Here is a 25,281-nt window from a genome sequence, read left to right on the forward strand (position 1 = left end):
ATGCATTGCATCCTGGGTAGGTATCCCAGGGTTCCAAGCACTGTACCAAGTCAGGGTGGATTGAGGGATTCTCGCTAGTGGGAATCGGAGTCCAACTCCCAGGACCCTGCTGCGTCTCAGCCATCAGCAGGACTGTAAGAACGAGGAAATGTCTCCCCTGTGCATCTGGCTCATTCCTATTTCAGTGGCGAAACGAAGTGAGCAGAGACAGAAGCTGCAGCAGGGCACCTCTCTCATTAGTGTGGCAGTGTTCATGGCTCCAGCTGCAGACCTTGAACCTGCTGTGCCAGGCGCTGTACAGATGCACAGAGATGGCCCCTTCCCCACACAGCCAGCACAGACACCAAGGTTAAATTAGATGATCCATTTTTTTTAATCACCATGTTTATTACTAATGTACAAAATATACAAAACAAAAGGGGGAGGCTGCACCAGTGGGGTGGGGTGGGGGGAGGACAGTCCATGTCTCAGGGAGAGACCGTAAAAAAATAAAACAATGGAAAGGAAACAAACCAAGCCCCCAGATGCCAACAGCAATAAAGTCCGTCCGTTTTCACAGAAAACAGCTTCATGTCCCCCCCACTTCCAACGACTCGCTAGCACCAAGGGGAGTCACGTGTCTGCAGTCGTCAGTGGGATGGGGAAGGGTATTTACAGCAAGGGGAGAAGCTCTGATCTCACTTGTTCACACACATGACCCCATGGAGGGGGTGAAGTTAACAAGCACCCCCTTTGCTCAGTGGATGGGGGGCAGTGGTTAAGGGATCCCTCTCCTCCCCAACAGAAGGACTGATATCCTGCTGCTGCCAGATGGAGGGAGAAGTCTCCTGGCCACGTGCCCTGGGAAGGCAGTATTTCTGGGGGAGCCAGATGGGGTGGCCAGCTGCTCCTCAGGGCCAAGGCTCCCCAGGCAAAATGTCTTCAGAGTAGATCTGCAGCTGGCGAACCCGTGGACAGATCACAGCCCGGAGCCGGGTGGGGCAGCCGGGCAACGCTCTCTTTACACCTTTGCTGGTTCCACAGAGATACACACAGTGGTAACAACCCACTTTGCCCCCCCTCGCCCCCAGGTCCCAGAGCAGACAGCGGCTCTTGTGCTTGCAAAAAGTCACTGGGGGGCGCAGAGTCAGGTCCCATCAGCGCCTCCATCAGATTAAAACAACACAGGAGGGAGCGGAGTGGCGGGGGGATATTCCCCCCCCCGCAGTGGTTCCTCAGTAGCAGCAGCCGTGGGGGGGGTTGCTCCTCCCCCCTGGGCGTTACAAGGCCTCACAGAAGCCATAAATGGTGGATTCAGAGCCCAAGTCCGACAGCGGGCACCCCAGAGTCCGTGAAGGGGGGGGCAGCTGTGTTGGGCGGTTTCACGGGGTGTCGGCGGGGTGGAGGGAGGGCCCCGGGCGCTACGGCAGGGGCGGCCCATTCACTCCGGGATGGTAGAAGGCACAGTTGTTCTCGTACCTGCAGCTGCCTTTCAACATGAAGTGGCGACACACGGGGCGGCTCGACATGTCTGCGTGAGAGAAAACGGGGCGCAGGTCAGCCACGGCAGCAGGGCACGGCCAGAGGGGTGGCAGAGCAGGGCAGAGGATGGGGGAGAGACTACAGCTCCCAGCATGCAACACTCCACCCTAACCCAGGCTGCCAGGAGCAGACTACAGCTCCCAGCATGCAATGCTGCAGCTGAAACTGTCTTCCTTGTTCTCACAGGCCCATAGGGGGTCTCTGCCACTCTGGGCCCCGCCCCCAAGGAGCGGGGCCCACAGGATCGAATGGGTGCAATGCATGCTGGGTCTCCCCCATCGGCCCTCGCCACCGGCTGGATAAAAACGGGGGAGGGGAGGGGGCACTCACAGGCCCCTCCCACAAAGGGGCAGGGCCATTCCAAAGCCAAGGCCCTCTGCTCCCCCTAGAGGGCAAGCCAAGCCCCCTGCAATTACCTCCTCCGTGGCCTCCACCATGACCCCGGCCGTGATCCCCTGGGTGGCCTCTGCCGTGATCTCCTCCGTGGCCACCTCCATGGCCGCCGCCTCCGTGGCCCCCACCATGGCCGCCGCCTCCGTGGCCCCCACCATGGCCGCCGTGGCCCCTGCCGTGGCCTCCACCATGGCCTCCGTGGCCTCCACCATGGCCGCCGCCGCCGTGGCCGCCTCCTCCACCCATGCCGTTGTTAGGGGGCCCGCCTCTGCCATTGGGGGGGCCGCCGCTGCGCCCGCCTCCTCCTCGTCCCCGGAAGGGGGGCTCCCCGCCTCGTCCCCGGTGGAAAGGGCCTGGTCCAGGCCCCGGGCCGGGGCCACCCCCTCGCATACCCCCGTGGGGGTTTCCCCGCATGCCGCCATCAGGGGGATCCCAGAACTCGCCTCGCTGGGGAGGTGGAGGGCCCATCATCCTGGGCCCGCCAGGCATGCCAGGACCTGGGGGCATGTTGGGACCCCCAGGGCCACCGTGGGGACCTAGGGGAGAGAGAGGCACAAAGGTTAGAGACCCCCCCGTCTGAGCACCCAGGGCAGAAAGACAGTTCCTGCTGAACCCCCACCCTGCTCCATGCCACACAGGACCCCTTACTGAGCCCCCCATTCTGCAGCACAGTGGTCCCTAGTACCACACTGGGGCATTGGCACCAGCACTGACGCCAGGGCAGTGTCCCCTACTGAGCCTCTACCCCACTCCTTACAGCACAGCGCCCCTTGGCACCGCACTGGGGTCAGCACTCCCTACTGACTCAGGCACACTCCAGCTGAAGGTCTGACACTCGTGTCCTCCCACCCCGAGAAGATGGTAGCTCCCTCCTTACCAGGCATGGGTCCTGGCCCCCCGGGAGGGAAATGCTGCATGTTCTTTGGTCCAGGTGGGAATCCATTGGCGAGGGGCCCTGGGCCCAGCAGCCCGTGGGGCACTGGAAGACAAGAGAGCAGAGGGGTCAAATACAGCCAATGGGGTTACAATGGGAAGTGGAAAGGGGGTGGGGGATTCACTTCCCATCCCCTCACAGGCAACCTCCGATCCTAACCCAGGACATGTTTACAAGGCCACCTCTCCTGGAACCCCCAGAGCAAGGGAAATCACACAGACACGCACTCGCACCCCTACGATGTCATCGGGATGCTGGGTGCACCAGCTCTACCCTGGCACCAGCCATTTGAATCAACCAAGATCAGGTCCTTCCGATTACCCGCCTGCCAGAGCCCCTAGAACTGTAGGAGTGGATGGTTTATAAGGCCCAGGTGCCCCATCGAGACAGACAGAAGGCAGAGAAACAGAAGCCAGAAGGCGACCGGCAGAACAGAATTTTCTCCTAGAAGAAGAGGGAGGTGGGAAGAAGGTCAGTGCCCCCCCACAGGTCTCTTACCTCCTGAGGGCCCCGGGGGCTGTGTCTGGAGGTTGCCAAGCAAGTGTTTGATCTTGTCCGAGTAATCCGGCTGCTTCATTAGCTCCTCTGTCTTGTGGTTGTTGGGCCCGCCCTGTGCAGGGAAGGGAGAGAGGAGGAGCAGGGTTAGACAGAGTGTCTCTCCTCCCCCCCCACACACACACTACACCCCCTCAGCGCTCTCTGACCTCTAACTCTAGGGCGCTGTGCTAGTCCATTAACCCTCTAGCTGGGGCCAGGGGCTGGCTTGAGCCAACTGCTTTGGGAGAAGGCGGTGACAGGAAAGAGTCCCACCCCCCCATGCATCCCCCCACCCCAACTATTGCTCAGCTGGTGCATTTTCTGAGTTTCCCCTCCCCCCCCAAAACGCTGGAACTTCAACCAAGCTGGAGGCAGGGAGACCAGGCCAATGGTCCACTCCAGCAGTGGTGGGGCGGCGGGGGGGGAAGCAATGGTCCGCTCTGGGGGTAGATGGGCCAGTGAGGCCCCACCCATAGAACGGCTCATTGTTTACCCTTTTGGTGCTGGACCCTCCCACTACGGGAAGCCTGTAGGGTCAATCAAACTACACAGCAGCTCCAATTACCATGATGGAGGTGAGGATCTCCTGTACGTTCATGGAGGAGCTGGGGTTGGGGCCCTGAGGGCTCTTGCCGGCCCCCATGCTCCCCATCAGGTTGGCCAGCACTGGGGGCAGCTTGGAGGCCCCGGCTCCATCGGGAGACTGCGAGGCGGCGGCTGGGTCGAGTCCTTCCTGGTAGGCGGCCTCGTCCATGGTGCATTCCTGAGAGAGGGGACAGAGGAGACACTGGAGTCAGGACGGGCTGAGGGCAAGGAGGACGCCCCAGCCTTAGGGGCTGGGGGTCATGGCTGGGCGCTTGGGTTCTTGGGCCTTTGCCCTTCTCTAGCCCGTCCCCGTTTATACAGGGGAGACAGACACAGAGCGGGGGAGGGCCCCCAGTGAACTGGGAAATGAACCCCCTGCTCTAACCCCTAGACCCCTTCCACAGTGAGGAGCGAACCCAGGAGTCCTGACTACCAATCCCCCTGCTCTAACCCAACAGGTCCCCTCCTTCTGTCCTCCAAAGCAGGATAGAGAACCCGGGGCCCTGGGCCAGACATACCTCGTCGAGCGGGATGAGTTTGGGCGGCAGGGGTTCATAGGACTCCGCGTCGGGTTCGTGGGGACTGTCTGGAACGCTGTGGAGAGGAGAGATGCCCATCAGATCTCAGCACCGAGACATGTGGTCGTAGCCCACCACTGATGGGGCTGTCAGCACAGCCTAATGCCCCTCCCCCCTGCCCCTTAGCTCCAGCATGGCCTCACAGGCCAGGTCTACACCCACCCAGCATCCACCAGCCATGGGAAGCAAAGATAGCAGGGTCAGAGGGGGATCCTGATGCCCAGCAACCAAGAGAGCCCCAGGTGAGGTCATCTGCGGGATCTCTGGAGCTGAAAGCAGGGTCTGTGCTCCCTGCGTCAAACAACCAAGTCGACAAGCTCAGAGGCAGCAGCTGGTTCATATGCCGCTAGAGAGGAACAGAGCCATGCTGAATTCAGGTGGGTGGCCCTAAATTTGATACACTGGCTGTTGCATGGTGCAGCCATTAGAGGGGGACAAAGAACCTACACTGTGCAAATGGAAAATGGTGCCCCGGCCTTGACCCCAGTATCCTTCCAATCCCTTGCACTGCCCCCCAGGACCACACCCACCTCTCCTTTGACAGGAAGATCTCCTGCAGGATGCCCTTTTCCCTCTCGGCCTGGGTGAACTTCTCGCGGCTGCCATTGCCTGGCTGCACCAGGGGGTTAGGCAGGTCGATGAGCTTGGGGTAAACCCAGGGCACCTTCTCTTCCATGGCGTCGTGGCTGAGCCGGCGTGCCGTCTCAAAGGCCTCCCGATCCTTCAGCATCTCCCGCTTGGCTGCCTCGCCGAAGTCCTTGATCTTGTTCACGTTGACTGCCAGGGGGAGGAGAAGAAATGGGGAGAGGTTTAGTCAGGGGACAGACAGGCCACTGCCGTACAGCCGATAGGAAGGGTGAGACACCCCACTCTATAATAGGAGTTCAAAGGCCTCGTATCCCTTCTCCCACCCGCAGAAGCCAGGTAGTCTCCTGGCGCCGGAGCAAAGCTGGCAGCCCCTAGAGGGAAAGGCCCCATGTCCCATACCCCAAGCGCCGGATTGGAGCTGGTGCCCCCTAGAGGGAAAGGCCCCCTCCTCAGTATTCACCTCGCTCAGTCTCGTCCAGCTCGAAGTAGAAGTACTCCCGCAGCTTGCTCTCTTCAGGCCAGCTCACTGTCTTCTTCTTCTTGCCCTTCTTGGTAAGTTGAGTGGAGTCAGCTGCACTCTCGGGTGGCTTGGCATCAGAGTTCTGCTCGGACGAGGCTGCAGGGACGGGACACAGAGCAATCAGACAAACACACCCACGGAGCCTGGATCTACCAGCTGGCGCCAATGCCTCCTGAGCCCAACCCAGGACCCCCAGTGAAGACAGCCCTGCCAGCCCCACAGTTGAGCTGACACAGGGGCTGCCCCCTCTGCCAAGGCAGCTGTACCCCAGCTGGCATGGCACACCTGGCCACATGCATTATGGGGTTTTACGGCCTCCTGGGTGGAAACATCAGGTCTGATCCAACACAGCCAGGATGTTGGGTTGACACCTACCACCCACCCGGGGTTAGCACAACAGAACCTGTTGGCTCCAACGCTTTCCCCATCCTTACCTGTCTCCATCAGCTCTGGGACCTCTACTGCCGGCACAGGAGTGCCAGGCCGATCCACCTCCATCGGCTCGGATGCAGTAGCGGGTTCTGGCGAGGATGGTTTAGCAGTGCTCGCTTCTGGGGCTGGCTTCCCTTCAAACGGGCTCGACTGGGACACAGAGAGAAATGTGGGATCAGCGTAATGGGAAGTGAACCAGTGACTCCCAGCTCCTGCACCAGACCCCACACCCTTCTCACTGCTGACGTCAGAACCCAGGGGTGCTGCCTCCCAGCCCCCTGCTCTAACCCACCAGACCCCCCGCCCCACCCCCAAGCTGGGGATGGAACCCAGGGGTCCTGCCTCTCAGCACCCCCCATTCTAACCAACCATCCCCCATTCCCCACCCAGAAGTGTTTGTACCTTGGCTGCAGTAGGAGACAAGACTTTCTTTTTCTTTTTGATCTTGATCCCTGGGATGGGGGCAGAGTTAAGGGCATCCAGGAAGCCCAAGCCCTCCATTGCTGCAGGCGGGGGGGGGGAAGAAGGGGGAATGAAACAGGTTACAGAAACTGAACGCTCCAAGCACCAGCAACTTCACGTGTTATCCTGCCCCTCCCCTATGCTACACCCCACTCCCCTCCCCTCCCCGAGCCAAGGGATAGAACCCAGGAGTCCGGACTCTCAGCCCCACCTCTGCAACCCCGCTACTCCAGCTAGACCCCACTCCCCTCCCGATGATGATGACCGAACCCAGGCATCCTGACTACCGGGGACTCAGTGTACTCACGTTGCGCAGGGATGATCTTGACTTTGATTTCCTTGGTGCTGTTGGGGGTGGTGTTCAGAGGCTTGTATTTCTTCTCTACTGGTGGGTTGTCTCCAGAGGGGGCGGACGTGCTGTGAGAGGGAAAAGCAGACATGGTACTGAGGCCACAACCCAGGAAAGGGGTCAGATGCTGCCCTGAGCAAGGAGCGGGCAAGCCCAGATCATGTGGCGATCTGGTGTGAAGAAGAGCATAGGAAGCACAGCACAACCCTAGAGCTGCTTTGCAGGGGGCTGAAGGGGCGGCTTGGGGAAGGATACCAATGCTGGGCCTGTACCACACACAGGGTCTCGGGCAAATCCCCTCAGCACTCAGTCTTGCCTCCCAGACCCCTGCTCTAACCACTAGACCCCACTCCCCTCCCAAGAGACAGGGAGGGAACCCAGGAGTCTTGCCTCCCAATTCTACACAGAGTGCTTCTCAGGACTGAGGAACAGAGTGGAAAGGTGAGGCAGACAGAGGAAGCCACAGGCATAAAGTCTGGATGCTTTCCCTAGAGCAGGGCGGGACGCTCAGACCTACCTCTGTCTCTTTATTGGCATCGGCTTCAGGTTGTATTTTTCAGACACCACTACAGCGTTGGGGTTCTTCTTTAGAGGAACCAGTGAGGGAGTCTCCAATTCCAACCCTACGGCAAAGCAGAACTCAGGTTAGCAGAGTACAGCACCGGGATAAGCCCACATTTTCATAGTACCTCATCTGCAAGGATCCCAAAGGCTTTTTAAGCTGGGATAGGTCACCCAGCAGAGAAATGCAGCCACCTCTGGGGTGGGGCAAGTGGGGACCAGCTGCACAGTTACACTGCTCAGAGCCACCTCTAGGTGGGGCAACTGGGGAACAGCCATACAGAATCCCACTTGAGGCCTCTTAGCTTGCTGCCCTCGATCAGGCCTACTCCCCCCAGGAGTTGAGAGATGCCCCTCCCAGTACCCACCAGTGGAGCGGAACTTGGCATGGCTGGGTGCTGTGGTGCGTAGCGATTTTGGCTTCTCTCTCTTCTTCTCCGGTGTCTCCTCAGCCTTGGCTTCTGCCTTGGCCTCCTGAGGCTTCTCCTGGACAGGTGCTTTGCTCTTACTCTCCTCCTTCCGCTTTTTCTTGTCTCGCTCTGCAGGGAAGGGGAGGGTTCAAGTCCCAAAGGCAGAGGCCACTGCAAGAGCTTCTCCACCCTCAGGCTCCAGGGAAAAGCCCACAGTCTGCCCACGTCGGTTAGGATGGACACGAGAAGCGTATTATGGGAGGAGCCACTGAGCAGTAGAGTGGCAGGGATCCCACGCTAGAGAAGACAGACCCAGGATGGTGCGGGGAGGGCACCCACTAGTGGGCTGAGGGGCCAGAGCTAAGACGGCTGGGGCCCCATCATTTCAAACAAGGTCTCCTATGCATGTTTCAAGGGTGTGACTCACCTGCAGGCTGCGCGCTGCTCTGGGAGCGGATGACGCCCATCCAGTCGCTGACGAGGATGGAGGCCAGTCTGCGGAGCTCTGCAAGGGGAGAGAGGACAGAGATTAGAGCAGGGCAGCTCGCACCAAGCTCCTGCAGACGGGAGGAGGCATGGCGCGCACACACACAATAGGGCGGTCTCTTACCTTCGTCCTCGCTCGACTTGCTAAGCTGCTTCACCAGCTTCGCCGTGTTGTTCTGGAAAAGATCAGAGAGGGACAGAGGGTTATGGTCAGCATTGACCGCAAGGGACAGCGTCCCCACCTTGTTCCCTGCAGCACAGTGCCCCCTAGCACCGCACTGGGCCACCGTGGTCAGCACTGACTGTGAAGGGAGAGCGCCAGCAGCTTTACTCACTTGCTTCAGGTGATCCACAGTGAGGGGCAGGTGCTGTAGTGTGAGCAGGATCTGCTGCAGCAGGGGCACATTGCTGGATGCCTTGGAGCTGGTGAGCCAAGTGTTGAGAAGTTTGTAACCCCCAACCCGGATGAACCTGGGAAGAGAGTAGATCCAGGTCAGTGCTGGTGTCATACCCTTCCCACGCCATGGGCTACAGCCAAACTTTGAACTGTCTCTGCCTACTCCTTACAGCCCAGGATTGATCTCCAAGCACCTGCCAGAGATGGGTCACTAAAACCCCATAACCTCCCTGAGAACCACTTTGCACCTCAGAGGAAAAGACACCCAGCCACGGTCACAGTTAGCGGCAGAGCTGGGGAGGGAACCCAGGAGTCCTGACTCCCAGCTCCCCCTTCTCTAACTCACTAGACCCCACTCCCCTCCCAGAGCTAGGGATAATTTGACCCCCAGTCCCCACTCTCCGTAAGGAACCCTCCACGACTCTTACTTCGCCAGGATGTCTTGCGCCCGGGTCTGCAACAGGATGTTCAGGTAGATGCAGCGACTGACCATTTTCTGGGCGTCTTTCATGAAGCTGCAAGCAGGAAGGGAGAGAGGCAAGGAAGAAGCTGAGCTGATGCAGTACAGAGAGATCAGAGCACATGGCAACCAACTGCCACAAAATCAGACTCCGTAGGCTCGGGGGCCAAGAAGAAGGAGTAACAGGACTCATCTGGGAACAACATATGGCTTCTTTCCCCTCTGTGGTGCACTGGCTCCAATCTGGCCCCAGGTTGGTGGGGGACAGCCTGGCTGAGGGGGGGATGGGAAGGAGGTTTTTCTGCTCCAGCAGGCACTGGCTCCAATCCAGCCCCAGTCGGGGCAATGGCTGGCTCAAAGTGGATGGGATTCCCATTAAATTCGGGAGCCTCACTAATTTACTCCGGTTGAGGATCTAGCCCAAGATTTAAATGTTCTGCAAACGTCACACGCATCCTTTTAATTGGAGAAGGGTTTCTGAGGGGGTTGGGGAGTTAAATATTTCATAGGGCAGTTACAGCTACTCAGTGCCTCATCCACACCCTGAAGAACAAGGCGGTTGTGGGAGAGCTTTGGGAACAAATGCTAGGCGTGCTTGGAATACACTGAAGTGCCCTCAAGCAACCTACAGAAGGGACTTCCACTGAGATCCAGGATCAGATAACATTTAAGAAGAGAACTGGATGCATTTCTGAAACAAGAGGATGCAGTTACAAGAAAGGCAAGGCTGATGTTTCCAAAGCAGCCTAGGAGATTTGGATCACATCTTCCATTGAAGATGATGGAACCCAAGGCCAACTCCCCAACTGGTGCAAGTCAGCTGTGGTTCCACTGAAGTCAATGGGGCCAGATCCCCCAGGTGGTTTAAACCAGGGCAGCTCCATTGACTCCAATGGAGCTATTTTGATGCCCACCAGCTGAGAATCTGGCCTCTGCGTGACTAAAACCCCTACACTGTCTTAAAAAGCCCAACAACTTTAATGCCGACCACCATACAAGCAGATTAGCATCTAATAAATAAATAACACTATGAAGGGAAAAGACTTAAAACAATCAAACAGCTCTGCTCTGATGGGTCATTTTCACACCACACCAGCTGCTTACTTCTGGTCTGGGAAATTGAGATTTTGCTACATTATGTCCTGCCATGCTAAGAATTCGTCAAACCACACGTTTAAACTGGGGACTTACTTGAAAATCTTGGTGACTCCTTCTGTATTTTTGACTTCTCCATCTCTCCCCAAGAAGCAATCTAATCCTTTTAGGAGCTCATGAGGATCAATTGGTCCAGAGCCCATGATGGACAGTTCTGAGGCAAAAAAAGGAAGAAGGAAAAAAAAAGGTTACTCTCAGCAAAGAGCACACAGATATCATCGCACTGGTAAGTGGAATCCAAACCTGATCAGGAAGGGTACAGATACTATAAGTACAAAGTTATTATCCTATCATTGCCACCAGTCAAGAGAACCCAGAGCATAACACACTTGGCAAACATCAGTTCCCAGCATTTGAAAACTAGAATTCTTTTCCCTAACCGCACGCTCGTAGTTACATGTGCACACACATATACATATCTATCTCTTGGGCCTTAACCAGGATGGATCTGAACTCAGGGTTTACTTCTTTGCCAACCTGTCTTCAAGTATCCCCCAAGCCTTTAGGAAATAAACAGGACAAAGGGATAGGCAATTGGGGAAAACCCAGAGCAGGGAGGACTAAGGGATTTCTAGTCATGTTCCCACTCAATCAATCACCTTGAGGCTAACAAGTTTATGGCAAGATGCCATTTATTGAACTGTAAACAAACACACAATAGTGTTTTCAAGTTGATATTGTCTTTTTTAGACTAACCCCAGTGGAAAATGCTGATTTTTTCTGAGACTAATTTTTAGTTGAGGAGTTATTGCACACTAAAGAATTTATATCCGAATAGGCCATGATCAGAAGAGAGGTGTGGATCTAAACCTTGTAATATTCAGTGGTTTAGAGAGATAACCAAAGCTAATATTGACTTGAGATGCAATGTTGTTTATGAGAATGGGGCCTAAAAATACATCAGCAGCTGTAAGTTTCAATCAGTCTAAATTTGATTACCTACATAAAAAAAAAAGAGGTTCTACTTGACAGAGCAGTGGGTTGTGTTGGAATCTCATTTGTTAGAAAGAGTCATTGCAGAAGTAAATCTTCTAAACTGTTACTAAATAAATTTTCTTTTTAAAATAGAGGGGACTGGATTGGAAGAAAAACCCAGACATAAAAATAATCAACAGGAAGTATTTTGGCCTATGCTATTAAAAAAGATTAACAGGTTGGGGTTTGTTTGTTTGTTTTTATTAATTTTCCCTCCATAATATTTCCAACATCCACAAGTTACAGATTGTAAATTACAAAGTTTATTTGGTTTTTAGGAAATGTAATGCACCAAGTTACAGGTACATGTTTAAACAGCAAAAATTCAACAGATCCACAAAAAAATGCAGAGGACACAAAAGCAAAGCAATGGGAAACACTCTGCCAATTTGTTCCTTCATGCAATTCTTCATAGCATCCCGAAATGGAAGGCACCCTGAAACAAGCCGATTAGATTTCACCTAGCATGCTCTGTTGAAACTAATCTGTCTGGCTTTATTGTTCAACTGGTTTTAGCTTTACTAGAATAAAAATGTGTATCTATTAAGGGGAGGGGGTTAGGTTGAGACAGAGCTCCCTTCTCTGTATGGAACACCAGATCTTTCAGGGTGGATGCTGGGAAAACAATGTTCTTCAAAGGAAACTGGCAAATGGCCGATATGAAGTTATAACTCTCCCCCAAAATCAGGATGATGCAAAGTCAGTCATGCATGGATAAATTATCCTGTTTGCCAGGACATTGAGCATGAATGTTACACATTATCACACTACCGTTTCTGTTAGGTCCTTCAGACCCAACAAGACCAACGATGGTATGAATCCCTAGCATGTAAAGGGGTTATTGTAGATACCCTAACAGTAAACAGTGTGTCTTAAATGCGTGAATTGGTGCTGGCAAAAAATTCAGTTCCATTAGTGGGAGATTCAGATACGACTCTGAGAGGAGTTAAAGGGCCATTGGCAAGGCTTTCTCACCCAAAATTTGATTTAAAAAATTGTTCCATTTAAGTGTTTTCATAAATTTTGTTAATTTCATTGGAAAGAGAGACCTTCACCACTGGATATACACACACAACTCTCCCATGTGGCGCATGCCCGGCCTAGAACTGAGAAATGAAAGACTGGGAAAGTGAAATTGCCCAGGCTAGTTAAATTGTCTCAGACCCTAGGGAAAGAACAGCCACACCCTGGGAGTAAGGTAGAAGTGTCAGTTTGAGGAGACTAACTGGAGAAATTGTCTTGGCCACGGCCCTTTAAAGTGATTTGCAAGCAAGGCAGACTGTCCTCCCACACCCAGAGGGAGGATCAGAGCCCAGTCTCAGTGGTATTTCTGTCACAGGCTCCTACACTACAGAAGAGTAAATGGGATTGGAGGACTGCAGAGACCAGGAATCATTGGCTTAGTCAGGCTATTTGGTGTCAGTCAACCTGGGCAAAGGGGGGTGGAAAGTGAATACACTATTGCTGTCCCTCTTAAAAGTGGAGCATGCATAAGCAACAAATGACTAATTGAGCAGTGGCTTAAGAGCAGGGAAACTACTTCCCCTTAGTACCGGCTTTCTTTACATCTGGTGCAGACAGGAAGCGCAGAGTTTACAGGTGACTGGATGCAGCAGCCCAGCCTCCCATTAACACTCAACCCAGGGAACACGAGCAGGGGTTCCCATTAGGAGACACTGCACTCAGCCCTTGGAATGAAAACCGCTTGCAGTACTGAGCAGTGGGTAGGCAGTAGCATGAGGTCACATTAACCTATCTGGGAAGCTTGTAACACAAGACAGGTTAAACTACAACCAAAGTGGACAAGCAGGACCATGGCTGGGGCGTTGCTTAGAGACACACTGGCTGGGTCTGCTTCAGCAACACAGAACAGATCTGCCTTTGTATGTTACCCTTATTCAGAGGGTGGGGTGAAGGTATAGTGTAGCTGCCTAGCGTAAATAGTCCCCGTCTTGTACAGCAAGGAATGATTAGTGTCAATGGTAGCTAGTGACACAAAGGCAACGTACTCCCCGTTGGTAAGTTACACACGTGCTGCATGAGGCATAGACTCCGAGACGCAGCACTGAAACAAACGGGGCTGTGTGTAAGGCTGCCAATGCAGCTTTGCTTGGGGGAGCAGAGGGGTTGGCGCGAGGAGGGGGAATTTACACACACACACAGATGGGCAGCATGGCTGAGTTCCAGAACTTTGTTGGCTGTGGCAGGCTGATCGAGACTGGATTCAACAAGGAAGGAAGAGATCCCCTCGTCGCTGCCTTTTCAGCAAAGTCCTTTCTCCGAGCAGGAGGGGAAAAATATCCAACCACAGCCAGCTCTTCCAAGGTCTGGTGTGAACTCCTCCCCAATAAAGTCTCTCTCCAAGTTAACTGCAGAGATCCACCATCACTTACTGGGCAGAGGAGTTTAGTGGAACAAAACTAGACAGTTGGGAGCGATGGAAAGTTGTTACCAGCTGACGGTTGTTCAGTAGCTTGGAGGGGGAATCAGTTTGGGGGTACGGGGTGTCAGTCCACTTGCAAGGCTTCCATGCCGAAAAATCTCTGTGCCTGCAGCCCCCAGTGGAAAGGCAGAGGGCGGGACAGGCCATGGAGACTGAATTCCCCTCTCACCCCCCCGAGGTGGTATCCTCCACACGCAAGGTGAATGCGCTTCGGCAGGAAAAAAAGCTCGCAGTGCTGCTGCCAGGCTCAGACGTGCTTTGCTGGTGAAGAGAGGACTTCAGTCTCCAGGGCTGCCAATCCAACACCTGTCACCATCCACACAAGAGATCAAACATACAGTTATGTACACAGGAGAACTTAACCATGGCTACTTCATCCCAGTAGGGAAATCCCGCAAGATGCCCTGATTGTACTCCATGCTGGAAGACTGGGTACTAGATTACGAGAGTAGGAGACACTGGATCATACAGACCTAAGACAGTTGCAAGTCTAGACAGATCTACAAATAAGAGATCCCTTCGCTTCATTGGCAGTATAAGGGTGAATACACAGAACTGACCAAGGTAACAAATAAGGATTCCACTTTGTTGCCTTGAGGCTGCGGGAAGGTCTGCAAGCACGTGAATTCCCTCAGGCGCTACAGGGCATATTAAAGAAGAGTGGGAGCTTCCACTGTTCAGGGTTCCCAGCAAAGATTTTAAGTTCTATTAATAAAGACTACACATGCACCAGATTTATATGCACAGACAACGGGCTGCAAGAGCTGTCTATTAGCACACGCAACTATTCTGATCAGTGCAATACTGGACTAAAGGACACCAGAGGGAAGAATAAGGCAGCCATATCCTCGGCAACTGTGAGCAAATATTAGATCACCGGTTTTTAGACAATTTAAAAGAAATTTCCTGTATTACCAACCCCTCCCCTGCCTGACCAAGACTAAAATCAAAAGACTGTTAAAAGAAAAAGCTAGAACTTTTTTTCTTTACTGTTTATGCTATTTACTTCCAATATTTCTCAGCTCAAGCAGTAAGATGTGTTTCTATTCAATTTCACTTTTTGGCACACTGCTAAAGCTTGACACATTTGAGGTTGCCTATGCTACAGATAGAGATGCTTGCTCTTACTGGAATTTATAGCACTCATGGAAACTTACTAAAAGCTTTTTAAAAAAGATTAATGGCAAGTTTAGCTCAAGTTTCTTTAAAGATAACTTGAAGATCTGTTTAAAAGGCAAACTGCAAAGGTTTTGCTAAGAGCTAACTGGCTTGTTAAAAATGTAAACGTAAATCTCATACTTTGACAAAATACCGCCCACCCCCCCCAAGTGCCAGAGAAATCCAAACTGCAGATTTCCTGGCAATCCACCTAGACAGAGGTGTAAATAAGCAAGTAGAGTGAAGCCAGTGGTTAGAAATATGAAGTCAGATGGAAGGCTCCTACTTCAGCATTGGTCCCTACAGCTTACATTTGAATTAATGTTCAATATGTACTCGTACCACAGTGATAGACAAGGTATTAACGCTTGAATAGAAAGTCTAAACCTGTTTATAGTACTTATGTCCCTTCATCCAGCAGGGAAGCCTGAAGTTTTGGCATTTTAAGAACTAGATACACTTTTCTCCCTCACTTTAAGTATCTTTAGGGAACCAAATTAATATTCCCATTTTATAGGCAAAAATATAAAGAGGGAGGTTATATGATCTACCCAAGATCACACAGGAAGTCTGTAGTCAAGCCAGCAATAGAACCCAGGAGTCCTGACTCCCAGGCTCCCTGCTCAAGAGATGAATCTAGAGCCCAGGAGTCCTGTGCCTCAAACCTGATGGCACCTCTGTTCCGAAGCACAGCTAAAAGTTATTTCCCCTTTATCTAACAGCTCTGTAGGTCTCCTAAAAAGACTGACCCCCTATCCTAAACTCAAGCCTTCATCAGCAGCGGTTCTTAAAACTTTTGTACTGGTGACCCCTTTCACACAGCAGGCCTGAGTGTGAGCCCAATTCTAAATTAAGAACACACTTTTTTTTTTTTTTTTACATTTAACACTATTATAAATGCTGGAGGTGAAGCAGGGGGTGGAGGCTGACAGCTCGTGACCTGCACGTAATAACCTCATGACCTCCTGAGGGGTCACCACCCCCAGTTTGAAAACCTCTGAGCAAGACCTCTGCAGTTCACCTCTGAAACATCAGAAAGCATATTTAAGGTTTCAGTTACACATTTAAGCCTAATTTAGACTGAAGTCCACTTTTAGCCAACTACACGTCTAGTTTGATCCCACTCTCTGGGCCAATAGCTTGACCCACAGTCAACTGGAAGGGGCTTGAAGCAGCATGACCAAGTTACAAACCCTGAACATGGACTACTGTAGTGTCAGACAGCTCAGCTAAAAAGAAAATAGTGTTCCACTCTGAAAAGCTGCTATGAAATGGCATTGTGTGTCCATGATCCCAAATCAAGCGTGTCAGGTTACACATGTAGGAAGGTTTTTTCTACCTGGCTCCTTACAAACCCAACCCAGGATCAGATCAGCAGCTTTTTTTACTGCTTGTGCATCTCCATTAGAGAGATTCTGCTGGTCTGATTCGGTCCTCAGTGTCAAGAGCTCAACAAATCTGGCTCTGCAATCAGACATCTTAATATGGGATCATGGGTGCAGTGCTAGAGCACTATAACTTATGGTTCCCAATTCTGTGCAATTCCCCACTTCACAAGATTTCCTGTGTGACCTTAGGCCTCACGCTCCCCATGTGTAAAACGGGGATAACAGCACTGCTCTATCTCCCAGAAGTGTTGAGAGACTATGAAGGTTGTGAAGCGCTTTGAGATCTACTGATGAAAAGCGCTAGATGAGAAAGGCATTATCTGTGACTTGCCAAGATGTCATTTTAGAAACATGCTTCAGAAGAGAAACACTTTAAAGAACAGTTTTAAGTTGCATTTATAGGAAAACAGCTTTTCTATTGTTAACTTGAGGAAACTGCAGTCTAAGGTCAACAGTTTTAGCAGGAACTCTTGGCAAAGCTTTAGAAAAACAGATATAATGTTCATGACTTTGCCCAGAGTTTCTGTTTTGCATGCACCCTAGAAGTTCACATCACAAGCAGCATGTCTCCATCCATTTCTCCCCAAAAAGGGCATTTGATTTCAGTGTCAGTGGCTGAAGAGAAACCAAAACCTGTGCTAGAGTGCTGGTCAACATACCCCTGCTTCATGGAGAACAAATGCCTCATGTGAAATTTACATAATTGAAAATGGTAAATAGGCAACCATTTTCCTCCTAGCTCCCCAAACAGATCCTATGGTGTTAGTCATACGCTGGCATTAGTGTTTTATTTTTAAAGAAACATTAATCACTGCATTTGAATGCTCAGATCTGCACATGTTCTGGGCACTGAGCTATAGATTAGGCTTTCTGCAATTAAGGAATTTTTAGTTAGAAAATTTGGCCTGCTGTTGGCCATGGAAAGCTTGACTTTAGACTCCACTGCCAGACACAGGAAGGAGCAGGCTTAAGACAAACATTGCTCTCAGACAGCAAGCTACCCAGAAAAACAAGCTACAGCTTGGTCACTTCACTCCAGCTCCTGAAATGCAGTCACCTCTGGTGTGGAGCACTGCAGCTGTTTATGGCACACAATGCTAATCAAAGGTAAGCACAATATAACTGAACAGGAAAGAATTTAGCTATGATGTCTGTTCACTTCCACTGAAAGGAATGGGCGATCTAGTCTAAAACGCCTTAAGACATAGCTCTGCTCTTTAAAGTGACTAAAGGCATCTTCTCTGGTTCCTGTGCGTATTAGAGTCAGATCTGCTAACTTTAACAATAGCACATTTGATCCCTGTTAGCCCCACAGAACCAAAAAGGCTTTAAAGGAGCATGCCACATTCTATTTTAGGCTCACCCATGAGCTGCAGTGTGACTGCAGTCACATCTGGGTAAGCTTACTGAAATCAGGTTAAATGAAGGCAGAACTTAATTTGGACAATCTATTCCTGATGAAAACAAGACTGAACCCAGCTTGACAACTGAATCCCAGCCTGAATTTGCAGGGCTGGCAGAAAGCCATCTTTATTTCCCAGTTGATTAAACAGGATCTAGAGTTCAGGGACAAACAAAGCCACACAATGCCTTTTACAGAGTTGCTTCTCTGAGTAGAGCTACACTTTGAATTTAACCAAAAAAAGCAGTGATTCAACTGTGAGTGGCTTAAGTCTCCCAAGCATTAATTCTGATCCTGATTAAACAATAAAGCATTGACAACGTTTGCTGAACTAGTCCTGAAGCAGGACAGAAACCAATTTGTGGTATTTGCAGAACAGAGTGCGTGACAAATATCAGCTTCCATCTCCAAATCCTAATATGGATAGATGTTCAGAAATCCTGACCATCTGGGATCCCAAATGAAGTCAGAGTCTGAACATCAGGCCTACAGTTTATATGGTGCAAGAAACGCTTCTAGTGATGTGAACTTTTAAGCAATATTCTTACGTATTTTTACCCAACATTAAAGGCAGTTTCTGTAAATACACAAATATCATGATCATTTACAAGGTACAGTCAATGTATGAGAGTCAACAGATTACTTCCTTCTGACAAAAATCAGAACAGGTCAAGCTGGTAAGGGGAAGAGCTGCATTAGGTACACACTTGTTAGTCAAAAAAGTTATCCTAGGACATGAATCATTGAAATGGTTCACTATCACTTAAAAGGATACAAGAACAAAGACATTTTTTAAGCAGACTAAAATTTACAAGATTAACAAGTTCAGCAAAATTCAACAACCACCAATTTGCAACCCAAACATTGCAGCTTTAAGGGCAGAGAACCAGAAGTGAAATTGAATAGAAACAAAATATGAACTAGCTCCCTCCTTTGTGAGAAATAGAGGAAGTAACAAACTTTTTCCCCAGGACAGATTTCAAAACATCCTTTGGGTTTGAGCTGAAGTTAAACACAGGTAAAGGCATTTTTAGATGTTACGATTTCAGCCTTGTATTTTAAACTCCATCTCTTGGGAGCCTAGAGTGAAAAAGATGGAAAAGTTTTTAGTCCAGTTAGATTTGAATTGTGGTTCACCCCTTTGTAAGGGATCTAGTTATTTTCTCCCAGTGCTAACGAGAGCCCCTATGGGCAATAATAAGCCAAGGAAGACACAGGGAGCTGATTTTAAGCAGTGGGTCATACAACAGGGACTCTCTTCAGAGCAACCTATATTTATCCACTGCCACGATCTAGCCAGTCAGTATTGACATAAAGAGCATCAAAACTACAATGGCTGTGCCATTTTAAGAGAAAGACAGCTGCGTGCTCCCGCCCCCAAAGACAAAGGAATCCTGCAGAGACTGGGTCAATTTCTGAATGCTATGGGTGATGGGATTTACTGAAGCAAGCATATCCAGAGGGGCTACAAGCAGCTATGGACATGGCACAGAGAGAGCCTTGAGGGTCTGGATGGGATAGAAAGATACAGAGGACATATCACAAGCAAAGCACAGCTACTGATCTATTAGGATTTAAACCCCTCCACAAGTAGTGTTCCAGTACAGCTGAGAAGTTGATCCCATATGACTGGAGACCACAGGGAGAGTTGTTTTGTACTTACAGTTTAGAGATAGAAATCAGGATTTTATTCCAATGAAGACAGACATCTTCATATCCTATTAATATATATCAAAGGATTTTTAAGACTTGGTATTCTAATCCCTAACCCTGGGGAATGACTGAGGACTGCCAGTTACTGTAACATTACAAAAACAGCTGTTCATTAAATCATGATTAAAACCATCCCGATGGAGTAACTCTTCTGTAACACCTTCTAGTCGAGGCTCTCAAAGCCCTCGAGTAACAAAGTAAGCCTCACAGCCTTTTCCCACTTCAGTCCCCAGCAGGGATGGGGAAGGGGAAAATAAGCCTGTGGCTTTTTCTTTATCTGCTCATGTCTCCATTTCAGTGCCAGCGGGTTAGAATCCAGGAGTCTAGACTCCCAGACACCCCCACCCCTTTTCCTAACTACCACACTCTCATCAAAAGACACACAACCCATGAGCCCCAAGAACAAATCCTCTGGGACTATCTACACTCTTTCCAAATCTAGACACAGACCAGGAGTCCTGACTCCCAGCATTGTGTTCTAACAGGACAATCCTCCCCTTCCTATGGCAAGGAAATGAGGATTAGTTTGGATCTAGAAAACACAAGTACTCCCCTTCCCTTTGAAAGGAAGGACAAAGTAGTCACTGAAGTGACTTACAGAAGAGTTAAAACCAGACTAAATTCAGCCAGATCTTTACATTTAAAGATCTGGACCCCCCTATGTATTCAGAGACCTGCTAATTTCCTCAAAACTCAATTATTTTCCCTGGGGTCTAAATGCTAAACTGAGTTTCACCTAGAGGCCGAGCTACCTCAAATCAGAAGTGATCTTTACAATACGTTGTCCACATATGCTCTCAGCATAACTGAGGTGTCAAATGTGACAGAGAACCTGCCGGTGACTGTCAAGGTCACCAGGCTACAGCAAAGGGTTCAGCTTCTGGCACAGTATCTTTGTCCCTTTAGCATCTCAGTGTCTTACTTCTCCAACCCCCTCTCATATCTTCACCCACATGAGTGAGACGATGAGATTACAACTTCAGGAAGGTGAGGGAAGACAGACAGCAGGAGCAGATGACTTCTAGAACATAAATCCTATTAACAGAATTGTTAAACAGAAGCGGCACTCCTTTTTCAGTAAGCATCAGGTGCTCTTAACGCCTGCCAAGATCTACTAAGGTACAGAAACTTCATGTATTGGGATTTTTTTTTTAGAAGTGTGGTATTAAAATACTTTTAAAAGCCATCTTTAGCCAGACCCCTATTGATCTATCTTTAAAAGATCACTGGCTGTATAGAATAAACTCAGCTAGTTTGGCAATCATTTAGGCTTCTGGCAAGAGAAAGTTTTATCAGGCCTATTACCTGACAGTCCCCACTGTGTGTTCACCCCACGTTTAGCCTCACTTCGTTGATTTTTAACCCCATCTTCAAATCTCCCAAATTGAGGATCTCATTTTCTTCTAGAATGAAGTCTACAGATGCTTTTAAGAAAAAGCTTTTACAGACACAGATCCCAGTTTCAAAAGTTTGCCTGACAAATCTCAGCTTATCAAGCGTGTGGTTTATTTAAATGTCTGAATGGATTTCCTAGAGTTTGCTTTAAAATAAAAAAGAAAAGCTTTCCTCTAGTTGAATGTTTTTCTCAAAAAAATTAAATAGATTTTCTATTCCTATTAAGAGGCTGCAAGAGCCATTGCTGCTTTCATCAATCTCTCTGGCTGGATCTTTTGTTATTTTCCTTATTTAGCGTATTTCACCTCCATTAATCTTCTGTGTGCTTCGAAATTTAGAAGTGCACACAACTGCAACACAGCAAATGGTCCCAGTCTTAAGCGGACCCACCTGTCAGCACAATCTCTACAAGGCCTTTGCTAAGTTTGTTGCTTACATACAACTTACCTCATCCTACCTGCACTATACATGCAGCGACTAAGGCCCAATCCCAAGAGAGAAACTCAGCACCCAGAACTCTTAATGACTTCAATGGGATAGCAGCTCAATGCTTCAGGATTAGGCCATTACAGGCTGTATACCGTTCAGTCCTCATGAGACTAAAATGCTGAATTGCTTTACATTGCATGAAATGCTACCACTGGACACTGCAGCAAGTATTTAACCTGCTGGGTTTGAAAAATCTGCCTTGTGAAGTCCCATTTCATGTTGGAAACAGTCCAGAAAAAAAATCCAGCAGTTAAAAAAAAAAGATCTCAGTCACAAAAGCAGCTTCTCCTTCGTTACAAGCTATCTGACGTTCATGCAGATCCAATGGGTTGGCTCTGGTAACAGAAACCAGATCTCTCTAATGCAAAGTCTCAAAAAATTAAATTTGTAGTTGTCTTAACAGATTGGCAAGCTCTTAAATCAAGACTCAAAATATCCTTACAGCCTCTGCATGCATCAGTCGATGTCACTGCGCGGAGTTGACAATGGAAGAATAATCAAAAAGAAATAAGCAAAGTGGTCTGGAACAGAAATGAAGGTTGTGAAATGTAATTAATACCAGAAAGGTTTGCTTACCCGTGAATTGTGGCTGTTCCCCTCCCTTTGATGAGGGCTTCCCTTTTTTTCCTAATGATCACTTCTTTTCCTAGTACATTGTACAGGAACTATGGCACTGTGGAATGTGGCAAATTAATTGAATACAAGACTTTTTACCTTTCCCCTGCCCAACAAGACACTTGGGGTGTGTGTGGCTGGAGAAAATGCACGCACCCCTCCCACCTCCAGAATATCCTTGACAACAGATTTGTGGGTTATGTACAGCACCTTTGGAGTCCAGTGATAGCATTTCACATCTGTTATAACAAATCAGATTACATTAACTGATCAAGAGGAATGCTCCCCCACTTCCCTTCGGAAAGTCTAAAAAAAGGTACCAGTGAAATCCCAAAGTAGAAGGGAGACAAAGCAGACCATCTGCTTTACTGAGCATGGAAGCTGGATAGAAACCAATGTAAGTTATGAATACAGCCAGATAAGACAGACAAGTAAGAGAGCGGAGGTCCAAACTCATGGGTTATGTTGAAACCTATAAAAAGAAAGAAACCTGGTGGACTTAGGATCATACTTTGTACTCAATATATTAACTTGTACCTAGAGAATTCCTGTAGATGAAACAGCCAGGAGCGGAATTTGGTTAGAACAGTTTAGAAAGAGGAAAGGGGGGGACGCGCTGGGTGCATTCCCCTCCTCCTTCCCCCCACCCGCATCTCATTCCCTCCATCCCCTGCCTCCAAACGCAAGTCAGTCAGTGGGAGGAGTTTGCTCAGAGCTGGTTACATCACCTCCCTGCCCATGGGTTCTCGCTTTTGTATAGGAAGAGACAAAATGAGGCAGACGCCATTTTAGAAGCACAAGGGAGAGGGGAGGGAAAAAAAACACAAACAAAAAGGCTTCAGTATCTATTAAGAGGGAATTCATAACACAATAAAGCCCCCATCATAGATATATATACACACACACACCCCCCTTTGTATCCTATAATCTCAATCCTACAAAGCTACACCTATTAAAAATACAAGGGGAGGAATCCAATTCTTATTAGGGTGAGCCGAAGATTCACTACAGAATCTCCCCATCACAATGGGGGGGGGCTAATTTGTCCCCGTCCGAAGTATGGGAGGGGCAAAAAAGAAAAGGGGGGGGGTAAAAAATGGGATCAACCTGAAAAGGAAAAAAAAAGCTGCTTGCCAGAAACAAAGACAAGGAGACAGAACAGCTTTGCCATCTTTGAGTAGGGAAGGGAAAATAGAAAGCGAGAATCACATTTTTAAAAGCACATTATATTTCGTTATAACTGGAGTCTAAATGTTATCAAATTTCATTCTGATCTTTTAAGATACAAGTTACTGAATTTTAACAAATTTTGTAAGTCTTTTTTAAAAAAAAAAAGTCTCTTGCAATCTTTATTTTTAGATTGCCACCCAATTCTTAAAATTGCCCCTTTTCCCCAGCTACTACATATATATGCAAATACATTATTAAAGTGGTATTCCGGGTTTTAAAAAAATAAAACTCACACAAAAAACCTAACAATTACATTGAATTTAAAAATATAGAAATGGATTTGACATATCACTGTAAGGTTAACTATTTTTTAAACCAACCCATCATTGGCTAATGCCATAGATCTTTCTTGCGCCCCTCACCACTTACAGCCTTACCCTGCAATCTTTATGTACAGATTGCTCATTTTCCTCGTCTCCCACACAAAGAAGCGATACTTTATGGCTCAGTCACCGCCATCTTTTGTGTGGGAGCTCATTAACCCTTCATATTCGTGGAGACGATGGATTTGTATAAGAGACCGTCGTACTCCTTATAAATATGCATTCATATTTTGCAAAATGCCTGACTTTTAAGGGTTAACCATTTTGAAACAAAGCCTACTTTCCTCTCAATTATATACACATTTTTGGTTTCTTCCTGGCGTTAATTCTTTTTGGTACAGAGGAGGAATTTTTTTTTTTGGTCAGTTGGTTGAAAATTCGACACTTACTATCCAATAATTTTTCTCGTCGACAGCGCTTCAAGGTTTGTTATTTTTTGTTTGATTAAAGTGGTGTATTTTAAGGAAAAAAAATAATTGATTTGTTTTTGGTCATGGCTTTAAAAAAATACAGCAACTTTTTGGGGATTTTTGGTGGTTTGTCGAGATAAAGAGATGCAAAAAGTTGCTTGGTTTAAAAAAAGGATCAGGACAGGTTGTTGCTAATTATTTTTTGTTTGGTCTTTTGGTATGTTTAAGTGGCAGTTTCCTTCAGGTCACAAAGAATTTGAACGGCTTCCCAAGGACGGTCGAAAATATGGTGGCTGCTTTTTTATGTCTTCCAAGGACCAAGTGGGGGGGGATTTTTCTCTTTCTCGTAGCAAATTCGACGCCAGTCTCAAGACCAAACCAACCTGGAGTAGAAAAGAAGGGAAAAAACACCACAATGAGCATTTTTAGATACAAAAGGCACCCCTCCCCCCAAAATTTTTACCACAAAACCACAAAATTTAGCATAAACGTATTTTTCAGGGTTTTTTTTTTAAAATCGCTGGGACCTGGGCTGTTGTAAATTTTTGCAAATCGGGGGGGGGGTCTGACAATGAAAATAGGGGTTTTAGGGGAACCACCCTTCGGGGGGGAGGCTTGGAATTTCATGGTTCAGATGAAACCCAGTTTCAATCAAAAGCCCCAGTTCCCTGCCTCAGACCCAGGAGGTTAATTAGCAGAAATGATCAATCACCAAGGTCATTCAAAAGGGCTAAGAGCAGCTCCCACCACCCCCCCTCCCCGCGCGCCCCCACCCTGTACCCCAGCCTGGCGCTCTTAAGAGCTAAGTACTCACCTCTAACCAGACCCCAGAATGGCCGAACACCGCGCGGGTGGCGCCTTTTATAGGCGGCCCCACCCCCCTACAGCCCCACCCCCCTACAGCTCGCGCTGCGGCGCGAGAACAAAGGCTTCCGTCCTCTGCAGTCCCCCTCCTCCCTCTTACCCAACGGCCGGCTCCTCGAGAACCGATTTAAAACCGCTAGCGAAACACAGCGCTGGGGTCCCCTCTCGATGAGCGAGAGGGATCCGAGCTCGAAAATCAATTTTAAAATCGGCGACGGTTGTGACGCAGTTAGGAAGGGGCCCCAGCGCGCGTGCGCGAAGGGGAAAGGCGGGTGACTGGGCTCGGCCGGCGGGCAACACCCTTGCGGAGGTGTCACGAGACTCTCTATACCGCGCATGCGCGGGGGTGGGGCCGGCTGAGTCTCCTGAGCTGTCGTCCTACAGGTTGTACGCATGCGCGGCCAACGCCCAGTATTGTCTTGATCTTGTGGCGCAGTTTTTATTCCACTCCTATCTGTGCGCAGGCGCACCAACAAAATGTATGCGCGCATGCGCAATGATCATCTTG

The 25,281-nt window shown here is 49.2% G+C and overlaps 1 protein-coding gene across 2 annotated transcripts; it reads right to left on the reverse strand.

Moving 5' to 3' along the window:
- Positions 1-349: 349 nt before the first annotated feature.
- PPP1R10 (protein phosphatase 1 regulatory subunit 10) lies at positions 350-24,968 on the reverse strand. 2 transcript variants are annotated; one of them, XM_084647258.1, is made up of 20 exons: positions 24,874-24,968; positions 23,889-24,292; positions 10,405-10,522; positions 9,182-9,268; positions 8,692-8,827; positions 8,481-8,532; positions 8,298-8,375; positions 7,829-7,999; positions 7,417-7,522; positions 6,858-6,967; positions 6,491-6,591; positions 6,091-6,238; positions 5,597-5,752; positions 5,079-5,325; positions 4,489-4,564; positions 3,951-4,148; positions 3,347-3,458; positions 2,792-2,893; positions 1,938-2,450; positions 350-1,510 (listed from the first exon to the last, which is right to left on the reverse strand). In XM_084647258.1, exons 3-20 carry the CDS (start codon positions 10,509-10,511, stop codon positions 1,401-1,403), a joined length of 2,610 nt encoding a protein of 869 aa, XP_084503384.1. In that variant the 5' UTR covers positions 10,512-10,522; positions 23,889-24,292; positions 24,874-24,968; the 3' UTR covers positions 350-1,400. The 2 variants fall into 2 exon arrangements, with proteins under 2 accessions (XP_084503384.1, XP_084503385.1); XM_084647259.1 differs by lacking the exon at positions 3,951-4,148.
- Between the last annotated feature and the right edge of the window lie 313 nt (positions 24,969-25,281).

The sequence above is a fragment of the Lepidochelys olivacea genome, assembly GCF_965140295.1.
Source record: "Lepidochelys olivacea isolate rLepOli2 genome assembly, chromosome: 14".
NCBI classification, from domain to species: domain Eukaryota; kingdom Metazoa; phylum Chordata; order Testudines; family Cheloniidae; genus Lepidochelys; species Lepidochelys olivacea.